The sequence below is a fragment of the Callorhinus ursinus genome, unplaced genomic scaffold, assembly GCF_003265705.2.
Source record: "Callorhinus ursinus isolate GAN/ISIS: 27379988/994484 unplaced genomic scaffold, GSC_fseal_2.0 scaffold25, whole genome shotgun sequence".
Taxonomy (NCBI): Eukaryota; Metazoa; Chordata; class Mammalia; order Carnivora; family Otariidae; genus Callorhinus; species Callorhinus ursinus.
This window is the reverse complement of record NW_027397087.1, coordinates 7366021-7384215: the sequence shown is the minus strand read 5'-3', so window position 1 is coordinate 7384215 and position 18195 is coordinate 7366021. Positions and strand designations below refer to the sequence as shown.

General features: G+C 36.6%; 1 protein-coding gene across 5 annotated transcripts in view; it reads right to left on the bottom strand.

The window, feature by feature from the left end:
- BUB1B (BUB1 mitotic checkpoint serine/threonine kinase B) overlaps window positions 1-18195 on the bottom strand; it is a 55411-nt gene that overhangs the window by 29815 nt on the left and 7401 nt on the right. For all 5 annotated transcript variants that reach the window (XM_025884599.2, XM_073876786.1, XM_073876787.1 and 2 more), the window contains exons 3-8: window positions 16553-16612; window positions 15784-15928; window positions 11765-11961; window positions 3969-4138; window positions 2220-2434; window positions 1956-2047 (exon numbers count right to left, since the gene is read on the bottom strand). In XM_025884599.2, the coding sequence (XP_025740384.1) occupies window positions 1956-2047; window positions 2220-2434; window positions 3969-4138; window positions 11765-11961; window positions 15784-15928; window positions 16553-16612 (879 nt within the window). The remainder of the gene's footprint in view (window positions 1-1955; window positions 2048-2219; window positions 2435-3968; window positions 4139-11764; window positions 11962-15783; window positions 15929-16552; window positions 16613-18195) is intronic.

Here is an 18195-nt window from a genome sequence, read left to right as displayed (position 1 = left end):
TCAGATTTGCAATGCAGACCTGCGACAGCATAAAGAATGAATGGGATGAGTAACACTAGAAGTAGAAAGATTAGGTAGCTTGCAGTAATCCCAGCAAAGAATGATGGAGACACAGAAACCATAAAGAAGACTGTTAAATCTATACAGGAATTAGAAATATATTTGTAGGGGGTGGGGGGATGGGTTAGCCCGGTTATGGGTATTAAAGAGGGCACATTCTGCGTGGAGCACTGGGTGTTATGCACAAACAATGAATCATGGAACACTACATCAAAAACTAATGATGTAATGTACGGTGATTAACATTATAATAAAAAAAGCATTGGAAAAAAAATATATTTGTAATGATTACTGCTAAACAATATCAAAAACAAGTGATAAATTAGGGGGAAATATTCACAACTCCTATTAAAGATTTTAGCTAATGAGCTTAATCTATAATAACATGTATATACAAAGAGCCCCTGGAACATACCATTAAAAAAAACACAAACTAAAGAAAATGTTGCAGACAGGGCAAATAAGACAGCCATGAAGAGGAGTTGAAATAAAAATCAAGTTCAACATTTTCTATACCATATTTATTTTGCCATAATTCTATCTATAGGTGATTTGAAACATTCGAAAAATTAAATATCCACAAATGTGTGCTATCAATTTCTTCTGGTAATCCTTTGTAAAGGCTCATAGGATTTTTTTCTTTTCTTCCTTTTTTATTTTTTTAAATTCTTTAATTTTTTTTTTAAAGATTTTATTTATTTATTTGAGAGAGAGAATGAGACAGAGAGAGAGCATGAGAGGGGAGAGGGTCAGAGGGAGAAGCAGACTCCCTGCCGAGCAGGGAGCCCGATGCAGGACTCAATCCCGGGACTCCAGGATCATGACCTGAGCCGAAGGCAGTCGCTTAACCAACTGAGCCACCCAGGCGCCCTCTTTTCTTCCTTTTTTAAAAGATTTATTCATCTGCTTGAGAGAGCAAGTGCAGTGGGGAGGAGCAGTGCAGGGGAGAGTCACAAGCAGTCTCCCTCAGATGATCCCATGACCCTGAGATCACAACCTGAGCCAAAACCAAGAGTCAGACACCCAACCAACTGTACCACCCAGGCGCCCCTCATAGAAATTTCTTAAAGAATATCCTCCCTTGGGGCGCCTGGGTGGCTCAGTCGTTGGGCATCTGCTTTCAGCTCGGGTCATATCCCGCAGTCCTGGGATCGAGCCCTGCATTGGGCTCCCTGCTTGGCGGGAAGTCTGCTTCTCCCTCTCCCACTCCCCCTGCTCGTGTTCCCTCTCTCACTGTGTCTCTCTCTGTCAAATAAATAAATAAATAAATAAATCTCGGAAAAAAAAAAAGTATCCTCCCCCGTGTTGAACTCATATCAGGCAGAATTTTTTGCTATAAATCTTATCTATTTTTGCATTCCTATAGTACCTAGCATAGAGTGATGAGGGGTTATAGATTAGTTATGAGAAAACTCTTGCACTGGGACACAGAATCTGACCCTAGTATTATATGCTCTGCAGTGTGTATTAGACTAGATCTCACACTGCCTGATGATCTAAGTATCACCGGTCATTCTTTTTCTTATAACAGAAATACTAAGGGTTAGGAAGAAAAAGAAAAAGACATCCAGAAGGAAAGAGCAGGGTAAAAGGAAAAACTATCATAATTTCTAATCACTGTCAATAACAAAGGTAGAACATCTCACTTAAGTCAAAGTGATTATCTTTGACTACAGCAATGTAAATATAAGCCTATGAAGTTTATTCCTTAATAAGAATATTACCAAATGGTCTTTTAGCCCTAACATACTCTAAAGAATATAGACATTAAAAAAACACAATTTGTCTCGTTACTTTCATCCCCACAAAGAAGGAAATGCCTTTGGGAACCAGAATAGGTGCTCCTGCTCACTCTTAATAATTCCCACCTCAAAATATCAGGAAATCAAACTCACATAACTGGCTGTTGTGCAGTTTCTTCAACGTATGGAGTAAAACTGGGAAGCAGAGAGGGTATAGTGGTCACAGAAGCTGTACCACCATGAGGCTGGCGATGAAGAAGAAGATGACAATTACCACAGTTATACATTCTGACAAAGTATATGCAGGCCACGCCCAATCATTCAGGAGGAATTAAAAGAGATGCTAAAAACACTCCTCTACTCTAAATCTGAAGTTTTTGTTATGTTGGCAAGTACACTGGATCCAAGAGTCCTTACCCTATATTCCAAAGGCCTGCCTGTGTTCCAAGGGCCTGGCTGCAGCTCGTTCTCTTTGGCCCTGGACACAGGAGGTGCTATCCATGGCTGAACTGTAGGCTTAGACAACTCTGCTCTAGAAGCCTCATCAGCATTTTCATCAAAAATAGTAATTCTGGAATTACTTTGCATCTGTTGAGGAACTGGATTTTGGAGTCCTCTGTTCTGGTTTGGAGCTAGGAGAAAAATATTAAAATTTTATGTAAAATATTTAATTATCAACTCAGATGCCAGATAAGGAATACCTAATTCTTCCCAAAATTAAGGAGATTACCCCTGCTACCATAGGAACAAAGAGATTTTTTTAAACAATAATTTTTAAAAAACCTTACATGAATTAACATTTTAATCCATTCTGTTTGTTACTCATACTCTCCCTCCTTTCCCTCACCTCCAGTCTTTTATTTATAGATATGTTAAAAAAAACTTAGGATGCCTGGGTGGTTCAGATGGTTAAGTGTCTGCCTTCGGCTCAGGTCATGATTCCAGGGTCCTGGGTTTGAGTCCCACATCGGGCTCCTTGCTCAGCAGGGAGCCTGCTTTTCTCTTACCTACTTCTCCCTCTTCCTGCCGCTGCCCCTGCTGTGATCACTCTCTCTGACAAATAAATAAAATCTTAAAAAAAAAAATTCTACATCTTCCTTCAATCATCATTCTAACACTATCTAGTTTTCTCAGAGACTATCCTAAACTAAATCTTCATTTATCAATTTAAAATTTTTCTCTCAATGGAAATCAGCTGAAATGTGCTGAATCTAGAGAAGACAAATTAGCCCATTTATTAGGGGTGTTCTCTGTTGTGGAGCTCCTTATTATAATCAAGCTTCATTATGATCTGGAGGAAATACTCTTTTGTTTTTTTTAAAGATTCTATTTATTTATTTGACAGAGAGAGACACAACAAAACAGGGAACACAAGCAGGGGGAGTGGGAGAGGGAGAAGCAGGCTTCCCGCTGAGCAGGGAGCTCGATGCGGGGCTCCATCACAGGACCCCGGGATCATGACCTGAGCTGAAGGCAGACGCTTAGACGGAGCCACCCAGGCGCCCCGGGATGAACTATTCTTTAGGTCTATATACTCCCTATACCCTAATTCTAGGATCTACAAGTAATATTTTGAATACTGGTAAGTTGATACCGTAAAAGGAATATGAAATTTTTAAAAATTCTGGTCTATCCATCTAACTGCTATAAATGTAGTTAGTAAAAGCTTATTGCTCTCTCTACTTTCTACTCAATTTTGCTATGAATCTAAAACTTTCCTAAACATAATTAATTGAAAAAAAAAAGAGAGAGAACAAGAAAGAAAGCTTATCAGTGATCATCTTTAGGCAAAGAGAGTCCAATTTCTGGCCCCAAAAACCTGAAGACCACGTTAATACATTCTCTGGGGCTCTGGTATATGTAAGCTTCGCTTTGACAATACTGGCTATATTACTGCATATCTTCTCTCGACTAACAACTCAAACTCAGAAACTCTTGATGCTTCCTATATATTAGGTTTTTCTTAATTAAGACACAAAATTGCTGACCTGTTTTGCTTTTACTGCATACTGTAATCTCAGCTCTCTGAAGACTTCCTTCTTTTTGCTACCTAGTAGTCAGAAAACGAGGACAGTGTCCACGTATATATTTATACATTATCTCTTTACATAATTTGCCTACTGCCCGAGACTAAGAGCTTCCAATAATAACACTTAACAAACTTACCCTTAAGAGCACCTCCGACACGGCTGATTGGAGCTCTTGCTGTCTTTTTCCCTTTGCTTTTTAGTTCAGCCAGTGTGCTTCGTTGTGGTACAGAAGACCCAAAAACTTCCTCCTCCTCTTCTTTCTCAAGTGCCAACACAGTTTGCCGAGACACCCGAGCTTGGAATTGTCTAAAAGTAAGAGAATGGACAATTAACTTTTGGGGGAGATGACCACTACTCACCAGAATCAAAATTTCTAATTTATTAAACAAGGGAGAAGAAATATAGAGAAACAGCCCAAAGAAAGTGTTTATTCTCTCAGGAATAAAGAAAGCTACCTTGAAATCAGAGAAGGTTTGGAATAGGATGATTTAACTTCCCCTTTAAATGTCACATCCGACCAATTAGCATACTCTGAAGAGCACCATTAGGCTGATCTGAGGATCAGACCAGGGTGACTAAGACTAAAGAATTTATTAAGGTCAGAGTTTCCCATCAACTTTTAAACTTACAAAATAGTTGGAAGAGTAAATGAGCACCCATATACTCTTCACCTAGATTCAGCAACTGTCAACGTCTTGCCACATCTCTTTTATCACTGTCTATGTCTCTTGCTCTCTCTAGGCACATTCCTCAGCCCCATACCATTTTTTCCCAAACCATATGAAATGAAGTTGTATCCCACATGTCATTTTACTTTAGCACAGCTGGCAGAAGTTTGAAGATTTAACTTCCTGTGCTGCTGTCAAAGCTTTACGTATTATCAAAAGGGTAAAAAACCAGAATAAACTGCAAGTGCTGGCCAAGACGGAGTAAGCCCATGATAGCCTCTCTCTCACTGGGTAGAATTAAAAACTCTAAACAAAATACAAAAAAAGCAACTGAGGTCTCTGAAAAGTAAACAAAAGCAAGTGGACTGTAGAGAGGAGTCAAACTTGAAGAAACAAACCACACAGGGTTGTTTCCTGTTTTTTTTTTTTTCTTCTTCTTCTTCTTCTCTTTTCTCTTGTGGTTTTAAATTGTTGCAACAATGGTGTGGGAAGCTAAAACCTCATCTTTCTGGCCAGAGTACTGGGAAAAGGGGACTCTGAGGGCCAACGAATGTGGGAGAGATACTAGAGAGGACGAGCTGAAGAAGGGGATCTCCTAATTCTCTACACGAATTGGCACAAGCTCTGGACTCACTCCTGAGCTATGCATGCAGAAGGCAGGCCCAAAGTAGCACAAAAAGGCTTTGAGATCTGAACTATGATATAAACCATTGCCCAAGTCCTAGACTAACCCCTGATCAGCCTACATGTGGGATAGACCCAAATGTCTTGAAAATTGAACTGTCAGTGGAACCACTATCCATCAGAGAAAGAACTTGTGATATCTGAGGGTTGGTTGCCTACTAAGACAAAAATATCAACATTCCCCAGGGAATATCAACCAATAGGACTCAGAGTCTAATAACATAGTAACAGGATAAATGTCCAGGATATAATCCAAAATGACCTGACAGACAAAGAACCAGGAAAATGTGATCAATTCTCAAAGAAAAAGGCAATCAACACATATCAAAATCAAGATGACCTAGGTGTTGGGAATTTCCAGACAGAAATTTAAAGATTTACTTATTTATTTATTTGAGAGAGAGAGAATGAGAGACAGAGAGCACAAGAGGGAAGAGGGTCAGAGGGAGAAGCAGACTCCCCGCTAAGCAGGGAGCCCGATATGGGACTCGATCCCGGGACTCCAGGATCATGATCTGAGCCGAAGGCAGTTGCTTAACCAAATGAGCCACCCAGGCGCCCTCCAGACAGAAATTTAAAAGCAGCTATTATAACGACGCTCTGAGAGATAAAGGTAAAAATATCTGAAATAAATAGAAAGACAGAAGTTCTCAGCAGAGACACAAAAACTATAAAGAAGAATCAAATGAAAAATTTAGACCTGAAAAACACATTATCTGAAATAAAAAATTTACTGGATGAACTCAGTATCAGAATGGAGATGGCTAAGGAAAGAGCAAATGAACTTGAGGACAAATCAACAAAAATTAGCTATTCTGAAGAACAAAAAGAAAGGTTAAAAAATTAAAAACAGAAACAGGGGTGCCTGGGTGGCTCAGTCAGTTAAGCATCTGCCTTCGGCTCAGGCCATGATCCTAGGCTCCTGGGATCGAGTCCTGCATTGGGCTCCTTGCGCAGCGGGGAGCCTACTTCTCTCTCTGCCTCTGCCTGCCACTCCCCCTCCTCATGCTCTCTCTCTCTCTCTCTCTCTCTCTCTGACAAATAAATAAATAAAATCTTAAAAATAAATAAGTAAATAAATAAAATAAAAACAAAAACGAAACAATAAAAAAGAGCTTCAGGGACCTATGGAACAATATAAAAAAGTCTAATATATGTGTAACTAAAGCCCCAGAAAAAGACATAAAAGTGCAGAAATAAATAATGGCTGAAAACTTCTCAAATTTTGTGAAAGGCATACATTTACAAATTCAAAAAGCTCAGTAAACCCTAAACGGATTCAGTGCAAAGGTAATCACACATAGACACATCATAATCAAACTTCCGAATAACAATGTTAAAGAAAAAAATCTTAGGGGCGCCTGGGTGGCTCAGTTGCTAAGCGTCTACCTTGGGGCGCCTGGGTGGCTCAGTCGTTAAGCGTCTGCCTTCGGCTTAGGTCATGATCCCAGTGTCCTGGGATTGAGCGCCACATCAGGCTCTCTGCTCAGCAGGAAGCCTGCTTCTCCCTCTCCCGCTCCCCCTGCTTGTGTTCCCTCTCTCTCTGTCAAATAAATAAATAAAATCTTAAAAAAAAAAAAAAGCATCTACCTTCGGCTCAGGTCATGATCCCAGCATCCTGGGATCAAGTCCCGCATCAGGCTCCCTGCTCAGCGGGAAGTCTGCTTCTCCCTCTACACCCCCCACCCCCAGCTTGTGCACATGCTCTTTTTCTCTGTCAAATAAATAACATCCTAAAAAAAGAAAAAGAAAAGAAAAGAAAAAAATCTTAAGTGCACCCAGAGAAAGTCAACATATTACATATAGAGAAGGAACCATTCTCATCAGAAATCATGGAGTCCAGAAGACAGTGCAACAACATCTTTATCGAAGTTAAAGAACTATTGAGGGGCGTCTGGGTGGCTCAGTCGTTAAGTGTCTGCCTTTATCTCAGGTCATGATCCCAGGGTCCTGGGATGGAACCCCGTGTCCAGCTCTCTGCTCAGCGGGGAGTCTGCTCTTCTCCCTTGCCTTCTGCCCCTCCCCACTGCTCATGCTCTCTCTCTCAAATAAATAAATTAAATTTAAAAAGAGAAAAAAGAAAAGAACTGTTGACCCAGAATTCTACATCCAGTGAAAATATCCTTCAGGAATGAGGATGAAATGAAGTCATTCTCAGATGAAAAAAAACTAAGGGAATTTATTAGCCATAGGCTCACTCTAAATGAATGGCTAAACAAACCTCTTCAGGCTAAAGGGAAATTATACTAGAGGACAACTTGGGACTTCAGGAATGAAGGAAGAACAAAAATGATAAATACAAAAGACCATTTTCCTCCAAAGTTCTTTAAATATGTAAGGCTGTTGAAAACAAAAATTATAACATTGTCTGGTGGGGTATTCAGTGTATGTAGATGTAATACATATGACAAGTATACCAAAAAAGTAGGGAAGATCAAGGGACCTATATGGTTATAAAGCTTCTATATTTTTTTACTTGAAGTGATAAAATATCAACCCTAAGTAGACCATGAAAGGTCAGATCTGCTTATAATATACCCCAGACAACCATTAAAAAAAAGTAGTAACAGACAAAAAAAAGTCAATAAAATAAATTAAAATGAAATATTAAAAAATATTCAGACAATCCAAAAGAAGGCGGGAAAGAGGCAACAGAGGAACAAAAGATAGAGAACCAATTGAGAACAAATAAGAAAATAATAGATCTAAATCCAATACAATTAATAATTAAAGTAAATGTTCTAAATACACCATTTAAAAAGATATTGTGAGAGCTGAGGAAAAAACAAGACCCAACTATTTGCTGTGATAAAAAACCCACTTTAAATATGAAGACATGGAATAAAAATGAAAGAAAATCCATACAAAAGCCTGCATCATGAATGTTTGCAGCAGCATTATTTCACAATAGCCAAAAAATGGAAACAACCTAAATGCTCATTATTTGATGAATAGATAAGCAAAACGTGGCATAGCCACTGAATGGTTATTACTGAGCAATAGAAAGGAATGAAATACTAACATATGACATAACTATGTTTATCAATGATGAACATACTATGATGAACCTTCAAAACAGTATGCTAAGTGAAAGAAGCCAGTCACAACAGACCTAGGATTCCATTTATGTGCAAAGCCCAGAATAGGCAAATCTAGAGAAAGAAAGAGATAAGTGGTTGCCTGGAAGTGGGTGAGTGGGAATGGGGAGTGAGTGCTAATGAGTATGGGGTTCATTTTGGGGTGTTAAATATGTTCTAAAATTAGATAGTGGTGATGGTCACACAACTCTAAAACTGTTTAAAAAAAGAAAAAAAGGAAAGGAAAAAGATATAGCATATAAACAAAAGAACGCCAGAGTGGCTATACTAGTATCAGACCAAGGAGACTTCAGAATGTGTATGACCAGGGATAAAGAGAGACATTATATAACGATAAAGGGGTCAATTCTAAATGTGTATGCTTCAGAACTTCAAAATATATAAAGCAAAACAAATGGGACTTAGGGAAAAATAGACAAATTCATAATAAAAGGGACTTCAAAATTCCTCTCTCAGTAACTGATAGAATAAGTAGATAGAAAATAAGCAAGGAAACAGAAGACCAGAACAGACTACCTATCAACTTGACCTATGTAACATTTAAAAAACATTCCACCCCTAAACAGCAGAAAACACATATTTTTCAAGTGTCCATGGAATATTCACCTATGACAGACCATATTCTGGGCCATAAAACAAAACTTAATAAATTAAAAAAAACTGAAACCATACAAATTATGTTCTCTGACCATAATGGAATTAAACTAGAAATCAGTAACAGAGAGACATCTGAAAAATCTCTAAACATTTCCCAATGAAATTAATATACTTCTAAATAACCCATGAGTCAAAGGGACAACATATGGGAAATTAAAAAATGTTGTTTTGAATGAAAATGAAAAATACAGTATTATATTAGAATTTGTGGAAGATAGCTAAAGCAGTGTTTAGAAGGAAAGTTTTATATTAGATAAGAAGATCTAGAATTAGTGAAATAGGCTATCATCTTAAACCAGAAAAAGAGCAAGTTAAACTCAAAGCAAGCACAAAGAAGGAAATAATAAAGAGCAGAAATTAATAAAAATAAGAAGAAAAAATCAATTAAGAAAAAGCAATGAAACCAAAAGCTGATTCTCTAAAAAGATCAATAAAATCGATAAACTAGCCAGACTGAGGGAAAAGAGAGAAGACACAAATTACCAATATCAGGAATAAAAGAGGGGAGATCACTATATAACTTACAAACATTAATAGGAAAATAAATACTATAAACAACTCTATGCTCATAACCTCATAGATGAAATGAGTCAATTCCTCAAAAGATAAATACTACTAAAGCTTACTCAAAGAAATCAAAGATCTAAATAACTGGAGAAACATACCAAGTTTATGCACAATACTAATCAAAATTCCGGAAGCTAATTCTAACACTTATACAGAAAGTCAAAGAACCAGAAGGGCTAAAAAGAAGAACGAAATTGGAGGTCTCATATTTACCCGATTTCTAGACTTACTATAAAGGTACAGCAACCTAGATCCTACGGTACACACTAATTAACAGATACACAGATCAAAAGAACAGAATAACAGAAATAAACCTACACAAATACGTTTTTTTTAATGTCAAATACGATTTTTTACAAAGGTGCAAAGTCAATTCAATGAAGAAAATCTTTTCAACAAGTGGTAGAAGAACAAATGGGGGGTCGTATGCAAAAAAAAAAAGAACCTGGATCAATACTTTCTATAAAAATTAACTCAAAATGGATCAGAGATCTAAATATAAAAAATAAAACTATAAAAACTTCAAGAGTGGGGTGCCTGGGTGGTTCAATCTGTTGGGCGTCCAGCTCTCGGTTTCAGGTCATGATCTCATAGGCCATGGGATTAAGCCCCATGTCGGGCTCCGCCCTCAGGGGGGGAGTGAAGATTCCTTTCCCTCTGCCCCTACCTCTACTTGTGTGCTCTCTCCCTCTCTAAAATAAATAAATAAATCTTTAAGAAAAAATTAAACATAGAAATACCATATAATACAATAATTCCACTACTGGGTATTTACCCAAAGAAAACAAAAACACTAATTCAAAAAGATATATGCACCCCTATGTTTATTGCAGTATTTACAATAGCCAAGATATAGAAGCAACCTAAGTGTCCATCAACAGTCAAATAGATAAGGAAGATATGTATATATAATGGACTATTAGGGAGCCGTAAGAAAGCATGAGATGGTGCCACTGGTGACAACATGGAGGTACCTACAGCACATTATGCTAAGTGAAATAAGTCAGACTGAGAAAGAAAAATACCATGATTTCACTCATGTGGAATCTAAAAGAAAAAAAAAGGAATAAACAAACAAAAAGCAGACTAAGACCTATAAATATAGAGAACAAACTGATGGTTGCCAGAGGGGACGGGGGTGCGTGGGCTGGGCAAAATGAGTGAAAAGGAGAGGGAGACACAGGCTTCCAGTTATAGAATGAATAAGTCATGGGAATAAAAGGTACAGCATAAGAAATATAGTCAGTGATATTGTAAGGGCTCTGTACGGTGCAGTGAGTACAGCATAATGTAGCAGCTTCTAGAATCATTGTATTATACACCTGAAGTTAATGCAACCTTGTGTATCAACTATACTCAAAAATTTTTTTTAAAAAATTTCAAGATGAAAACAAAATGTTTGCAATCTTTCGCTAAACAGTTCTCAGATATACCAAGAGCATGATTCACACAAAAAATAAATAAGTTAGACTTCTTCAAAATTAAAAATTTTGTTCTATAAAACACACTGCTAAGAGAACAAATAGACCACAGTTAAACCGGGAGAAGATTTACAAGCCACATACCTGACAAAAGACTTGTATTCAGAATATACATATAAAATCCATCTTTAAGGTAGAACCAATTTAACAACTGAAATGCATTATGCTAAGTGAAAGCAGTCAGACTCAAAAGGCTACATTGTATGATGCCATGTATGTGATATTATGGAAAAGGTGAAACTGCAGGGCTAGAGACTAGATCAGTGGTTGCCAGGGTTTGGGAATGAGAGTAAGTGTTAAACTACTAAGGGAAAGGGAGAGAGCATAAGGAAATTCTATGGATGATGGAACTTGATCATGGTAATGCTTACATGTCTCTATTCATTTGTGAAAACTTACAGAACTGTACACCAAAGAGTAGATTTTACTAAATGTTAAATATAAATTGGTCTTTTTTTTTTTAAGATTTTATTTATTTATTTGAGAGAGAGAATGAGAGATAGAGAGCACGAGAGGGAAGAGGGTCAGAGGGAGAAGCAGACTCCCTGCTGAGCAGGGAGCCTGATGTGGGACTCGATCCCGGGACTCCAGGATCATGACCTGAGCCGAAGGTAGTCACTTAACCAACTGAGCCACCCAGGCACCCTATAAATTGGTCTTTTAAAAAATTAAATAGTAACTAAGTAAATTTGCCAATCCATGAGAGCATTTTATTCAGATGCAAAACCATTTATATCTATTAGTTTTAAAGAGTGGAGACAAGCTCGAGAAGTTTACCGGTGCTGTGACTGCAGTCGTTCCAGTGGTTTGGCCTTCTGTTGAATCCCTTCCTGAAATATCTTATCTGCTTTCTTAAAGTTTTCTCTAGCTTCATATTCTTCAGCCCATGAGATATAGAACTGAGCAAGTGAAACACCAATCCCTTGGCTATGTAAATAACTGTACGTATCCAAAGGCTCACTGCATAAATGCCCCTGTAAAAAATTAAAAGCATTAACAGTTAACCAATTTCTATTCACTTACTGTCTTTTTCAATGCAGAAACTACATATAGTAGGAGTTACTATATGTAGTTTCTGCATTGAAAAAATATTTATCTATTATAATACAATGTTATAAGGACTACACTGGGAAGAGTTAAAAAGTAGACAAAAGAGATTAATTTGTAAGAAAAAGGGAGCAGAAGGAAAGACTTCAAGAAGGTATGACATTTTTGAGTGTGGCCTTGAGGGAGGAATAGACTTATATCTGGTAGAGAATGGGAAAGGAAGGCATTCTACACAGAGAAAATGGTATAAGCAAAGACAGAAACTGAAAGTTTATAGAGATGCAGACAAGACAGGAGCTTGGAAAGCTTGGAAAAAAGGGTGTGACAGGTCTTAAATGTCAAGAAAATTAATTTTAAACCTATGTGATAGTGAATGTATGTGTGTTGGGGTGGGAGAGCTATAAGCAAAGGAATGACATGGTCAAATCTATATTTTAGAAGGATCTTATAAGACCAGATAAAATGTAGATAATTCTAGTAGTAAGAAGATAGGATAATGGGTCAATAAAAATCCCACATCATTAACAGTTTGATATATATTTTTTCCTTGAGGAAAAAAAGAACATATATCATTTTATACAGCATAAAAGGGTTTTTATCATTTAATAAAGTTTTAATCATAAGAAAATTTGCTTTTATTCTACTTAACCGTCCATCGTTCATTTTTCCATGCTGCTGCTTATTCTTTATTTTTAGATAAATAATGTTCCATCCAATAATCTTCCATCATTTAGCCACTCCCCTATTTTTTGGATATACAGCTTCTACTTCGCCCAATTACATATAATTCTATAACAAATATCTTCATGCACACAACCTTTCATGTTTCATATTACTGCCCTATGATAAATTTCCAGAACTAGAACTATGTTAAAAAGTAACAAATTGCTTTTTTTTTTAAAGATTTTTATCTATTTATTTATTTGACATAGAGAGAGAGAGAGCATGAGCAGGGGGAGCAGGGGGAGCAGCAGAGGGGGAAGCAGACTCCCCGAGGAGCAGGGAGCCCGATACAGGCTCGATCTCAGGACCCTGGGATCATGACCTGAGCAGAAGGCAGCCGCCTAACCAACTGAGCCACCCAGGCATCCTAAAAAGTAACAACTTGCTTTCTAAGAGGGTTGTACAAATTTAAAATGCTAGTAGTTATTCCCAAATACTAATTTCACAGAAAATACCTATTTTTAAGTTTCTAATTTCATATAAAAATTGCATTTCAGTGTTCTAATTAGGAGTTCTTATACTACTAAGGAGGCTAACATTTTCTATTTACTAGATATATTTTCTCTCATCTCTATCTGTTCCTGATTGTCTAGCCTAGGTTAAGTCCTCCTTGTATGTATTCCCTCCTATACAACTCAGTACTTTCCTGCTTTCTCTTTTGCGACTATTAAATGCTTAACATCTGTCTTTCCCAATAAAGTAAGCTTGACAAAGGCACAAAACATTACTATCCGCTATATCCTAATCCCTAGCCAGGGTCTGGTAGAAAAGTGAATAAATGAAATGCTCCACTTATATCTTTGACAAAACAATCAGTATTTTATAGTTTAATTCTGTAGTAATTGAGTAAATAGAGTTCTTCACTTATCCAAATGAGTGATGTTTTCCCATATGTGATGGCAATTCAAGCAAAGTTCTAATTCTGAATATGTTATCAGTATCAGATCCAGTCCCTGATATCTGTTACTACATAAATAAAGGTTAACATTGACTGTACTTGTTAATGGCTTTCTAAATAGCTCTGGTTCAGCATGAAACAGGCAATAAATATCAGGTTATTCTAGAGTCTGAATGAGATTACTTAAGAAATAACATAAATAAAAGGACCACATGGTTAGATTAATATATCCAAAAGATAAATCTTTTTGGTAACCTCTAACAAGCCAACTAAAACAATTTTACACTTTTAACTAAAAATCCTGGATATTTCCTAAAAACAATTTTTTCCTTAGCTAGACTGTAGTTATCCCTTACAAAAATAACTCTTAGACTGGAGAAATTTTTCTGCAAAGCAAAGAAAGTAGTGTGAGGAGCCCAACTGTTACTCCTCTTGACCATTTCATAAAGAGAAAAACCTCAGCAAAATAGTTCAATATGCACCCTGTTAACCATCTACAAAGTTCAGATTATTGCTGATCATACTAGGGCTGATCATTTGAATCTGAGGGTTGTCTAGACCAGCACTGCTCAGATTGCCTGTGGGAAAGAGGCTAGTTTTGGTGTGTGAGTGTTTCAAGTTTCCACTCCACTGTTGACTGGTACTTTTTCCCCATTGTTGACTAATATTTTTAAAAAATACAATAAAAATAGAAGTTGCTAGAAAAATGATGATGTGTTTGGATGCTGTGGCAATGTCAAATTTGTTAACAAAACTTAGCAAAACTTCTAAATGCTTGCTTTGAACTTTTATACTTATCTTGAACAGTCTGCAGACCATTCTTCCGTAGCTCTGGTCTAGACTATGCTTTTTATTTTATGATAATATCATTACTCTTCAGTACCAGCACCAGGTTAGCATTTATGAACAGAAAAATTACTCCAACTAATTGTTACTTTCAATAGCTCCAACTAAATATAATCATAGAATCCTGGGATAAAGAATTACTTTAGAGGTTTATCTAGTCCACACTTTTAGTAAAGCACATATAAGAACATGATTTAGGATAAGAATGTTATGTAGGATGGAATGAAGAACAAAATCCATTAGTAAGCTACCAGGGACCATAGTCTCCATACCAACAACATGCTTTGGGTACCATCCTTTGTCATAGACTCCTGTCACTAATACTCCACAGATAATCTCTCCAACTTGTTAATAATGATGCCAAGATATGTCAAATGTCCTATGGAAACCAAGATAGCTTATGCCTTCAGGACTCACCTAATTTCCTTTTTTAGTGATATTTGAGGTTTAAGATAAGCTCTCCTCAAGAGATATATTTTAGCCAGAAATTTTATCAATTTCAAATGTCAATATTTTATATTACAATGATTGTTGTAAATATTCTATTAGTTAGAATTCTATTATATAAATATCTATTTTTATAGTTCATTTTTTATTTTTAATAAAAATAATTTATTTTTATTAAGCATCTAGTTATCCATTATCTAATTATCTATTATCTAACATTCTATTCTAAATATTTATCATTTACTTTTTCTAATCTCTTTTAGGATAAAGGCAATGAAATTAGTATCTAAGAAATTCTGGTCATTATCTTATTTGAAGATGTTTTCATAAAAAAAATCCTCAAGAGTGTTCTAGAAATAAAAGAACTACATGTCAAATGAGACAGTATAAAGTGGTCAGGCAGATATTTTTGGATGTAGCAATATACTGCATAAAAAACATTACCTTTTCATGGTGCTGATTCTCAGAAAGGGGACAAAGGGACACCAGAATCACCTACAAAAACTTTTTCACAATCATACTACTGCCATGTGTTGGCTCCTACCCGGCCTCCCCCAGTACAGTTGCATGGCCCAGTTATATTTGAAATAAATACTCCACTCCCATGAGGAGGTATACAGGCCTTACGATCACTTTTAAAGGGGTTAAAAAAACCCTTTACATTAAAATCCATCTTTAAGTAGAACCAATTTAACAAATATTGAGTATGTATTAAATGTTTAGTACCTACTAAAAGGCTCAGGTTTTGCCATTTTTTTGGTGTCTACCAGAAAGCTCTAGAGAAAATTTCCTGGCTTAATATTTTAAATTCAAACAGCACTTGAGAAAGACTTACCAATTTAAGCCAAAGACTAAGAAATCGGGGATCATTATAGTATCGTTTTTCTCCTTGTAGTGCTTCAACAGCTCTTTCTAATAATGTTGACATATTACTCTCTTTCCCCCCTTGAGGATAGTTCTGCTCTGTCCAATTAATATACCTGAATGCAAAGGAAAAGAATAATTTTATTTATTTATTTACTTACTTATTTATTTTTAAAGATTTTACTTGAGAGAGAGAGGAAGCAAGAGAAGAAGCAGGGGGAGAGGGAGAAGCAGACTTCCCCCTGAGCAGGGAGCCCACTGCGGCACTTGATCCTAGGACTCCGGGATCACGACCTGAGCCAAAGGCAGATGCTTAGTCAACTGAGCCACCCAGGTGCCAGAAAATAATAACTTTAATGTGTACTTTTATTCTTGCACCAAGACCCGTTCTTGACTTTCTTAAGCAGAAATATCTAATTTGAAAGTATGTTTATTTAGAGAGGCCCTCATGTCCTAAACCTATATCCCTCAAACTTTTCCAAATATTGCTAACATGTGCCTCTGGGAAATACTGGGTTTGGGGATAAAAGGGTGTAGTTCTCAGGTGCATGCCACAAATTTGAAATTTCTTCAGTCATGAACACCTCAGAAAGAAACACTGTGATTAATCTGTCTCTCTGTGTCCCCAGGATACCACTTTGTACTCTGACATTGCTCTGTACACCCTAATTTGAGAAACATGGCCATAAGGACTCATCTGTTAAGTTTCTAGTGCCCTTGTTAAATTAAAAAAGACCCACCTATCCCAAACATCCAGAGGGTCATTTCCAGTGTAAAATCGAATTTCAGATTCAAATGCCCTGAAATTTAAACAGAAAATGTTAGCATTAGCAATGGGGATAACAGCCAAATAAACAAGTGTCACCTTCATTTTTATTCATTTTTTAAGTGTTTAATATTGATCCAAATAACTGCACTGGAGTTTGAGGATTTATTAAACAGGAAGAAACATAGAAATAATCAAGCTACTGCCTGATAATATAACAGGAAGGACAAAACATGCGGAAATTAGATAAACAAATTCCAAAATAACATATAGAAAAACAGAATTACACAGCAGTTTAAGGCTCTGGAACAAGACTCCCTAGGTTCAAATTAGCAGCTCTACTAATAACTAGCAGAGTGACAATAGACAAGTGGTTTAAATTCTATTTTCAGTCTTCTCATCTGTAAAATGGGGATAATAATAAAGAAATCCCCCCTTTATCTGCAGGGGGATAGTTTCCAAGACCCCAATGGAAGCCTGAAATTGAGGATACTTCTGAAACTTATATATACTATGTTTTATTCCTGTACACACATACCTATGATAAATTTCAACTTATATATTAGTCATAGTAAGGGATTGACAACAATAACAAAATAGAACAACTGTAACAATATAGTATAATAAGAGTTATGTGAATGTGGTCTCTCTCTCTCAAACTATCTTGTACTGTACTCATCTTTCATCTTCTTCTTGTGATGATGTGAGATGACAAAATGCCTACACAATGAGATGAAGTGAGGTGAATGATGTAGGCATTCTAATGTAGTGTTAGACTACTACTGACCTCCTGACAAAATGTCATAAGGAGGATCGATCATCTGCTCCTGGGCCACAGTTGACAGCAGGTAAGTGAAACTGAGGAAAGTGAAATCACAGATCAGGAGGACTACTGTAGCACTTATCTTATTAGGTTGATTACTCTTAGTATAAAGTGTTTAGACATAATAAGCACTCAATAAATAATAGGAAGTACTGAGTAATAAAACACAATTTAGATAAATGTTTCATCAATAAAAACTGTAGAAAGGGTTACATTTGATACAAAGAACTATAAAATAGTTCCTGAGACAAAGGAATTTATACTCTAATAAGACAAAGAACACAAAGGGAAAATTAACTAACAATACAAAGCAGGATAGTGTATTATAATTGCCAAGAATGGATAGTAAAATCTTTGATAAGTCAAAAGGCGGTATCACAGAAGCAGCGTCAGAAGGTGGGACTCTGAAGGAACCACAAAATTTGAAAGAAAAATGGAGTTTTCCAAGATTGCCAAGAAATCAGTATTGAATAAAGTTGTAAAAGTGGGAGAGTTTATCCAGAGGAAACTGAGCTATAAGATACAGTTAGTATTAGGAACAAATGGAGATAGTTGTAAAAGTGGGAGAGTTTACCCAGAGGAAACTGAGCTGTAAGACACAGTTAGTATTAGGAATAAATGGAGATAGGAACAGTAAGGGATTAACCTTACAATGATGTACATACATACATACAACCGTGCTCCAGGAGCAGATGATCCTCCTTCTGACATATTGTCAGGAGGTCAGTAGTAGTCTAACACTATGTTAGAATGCCTACTGGAAAAGTAAGAAGGGCACATTTTTTTTTTAAGAT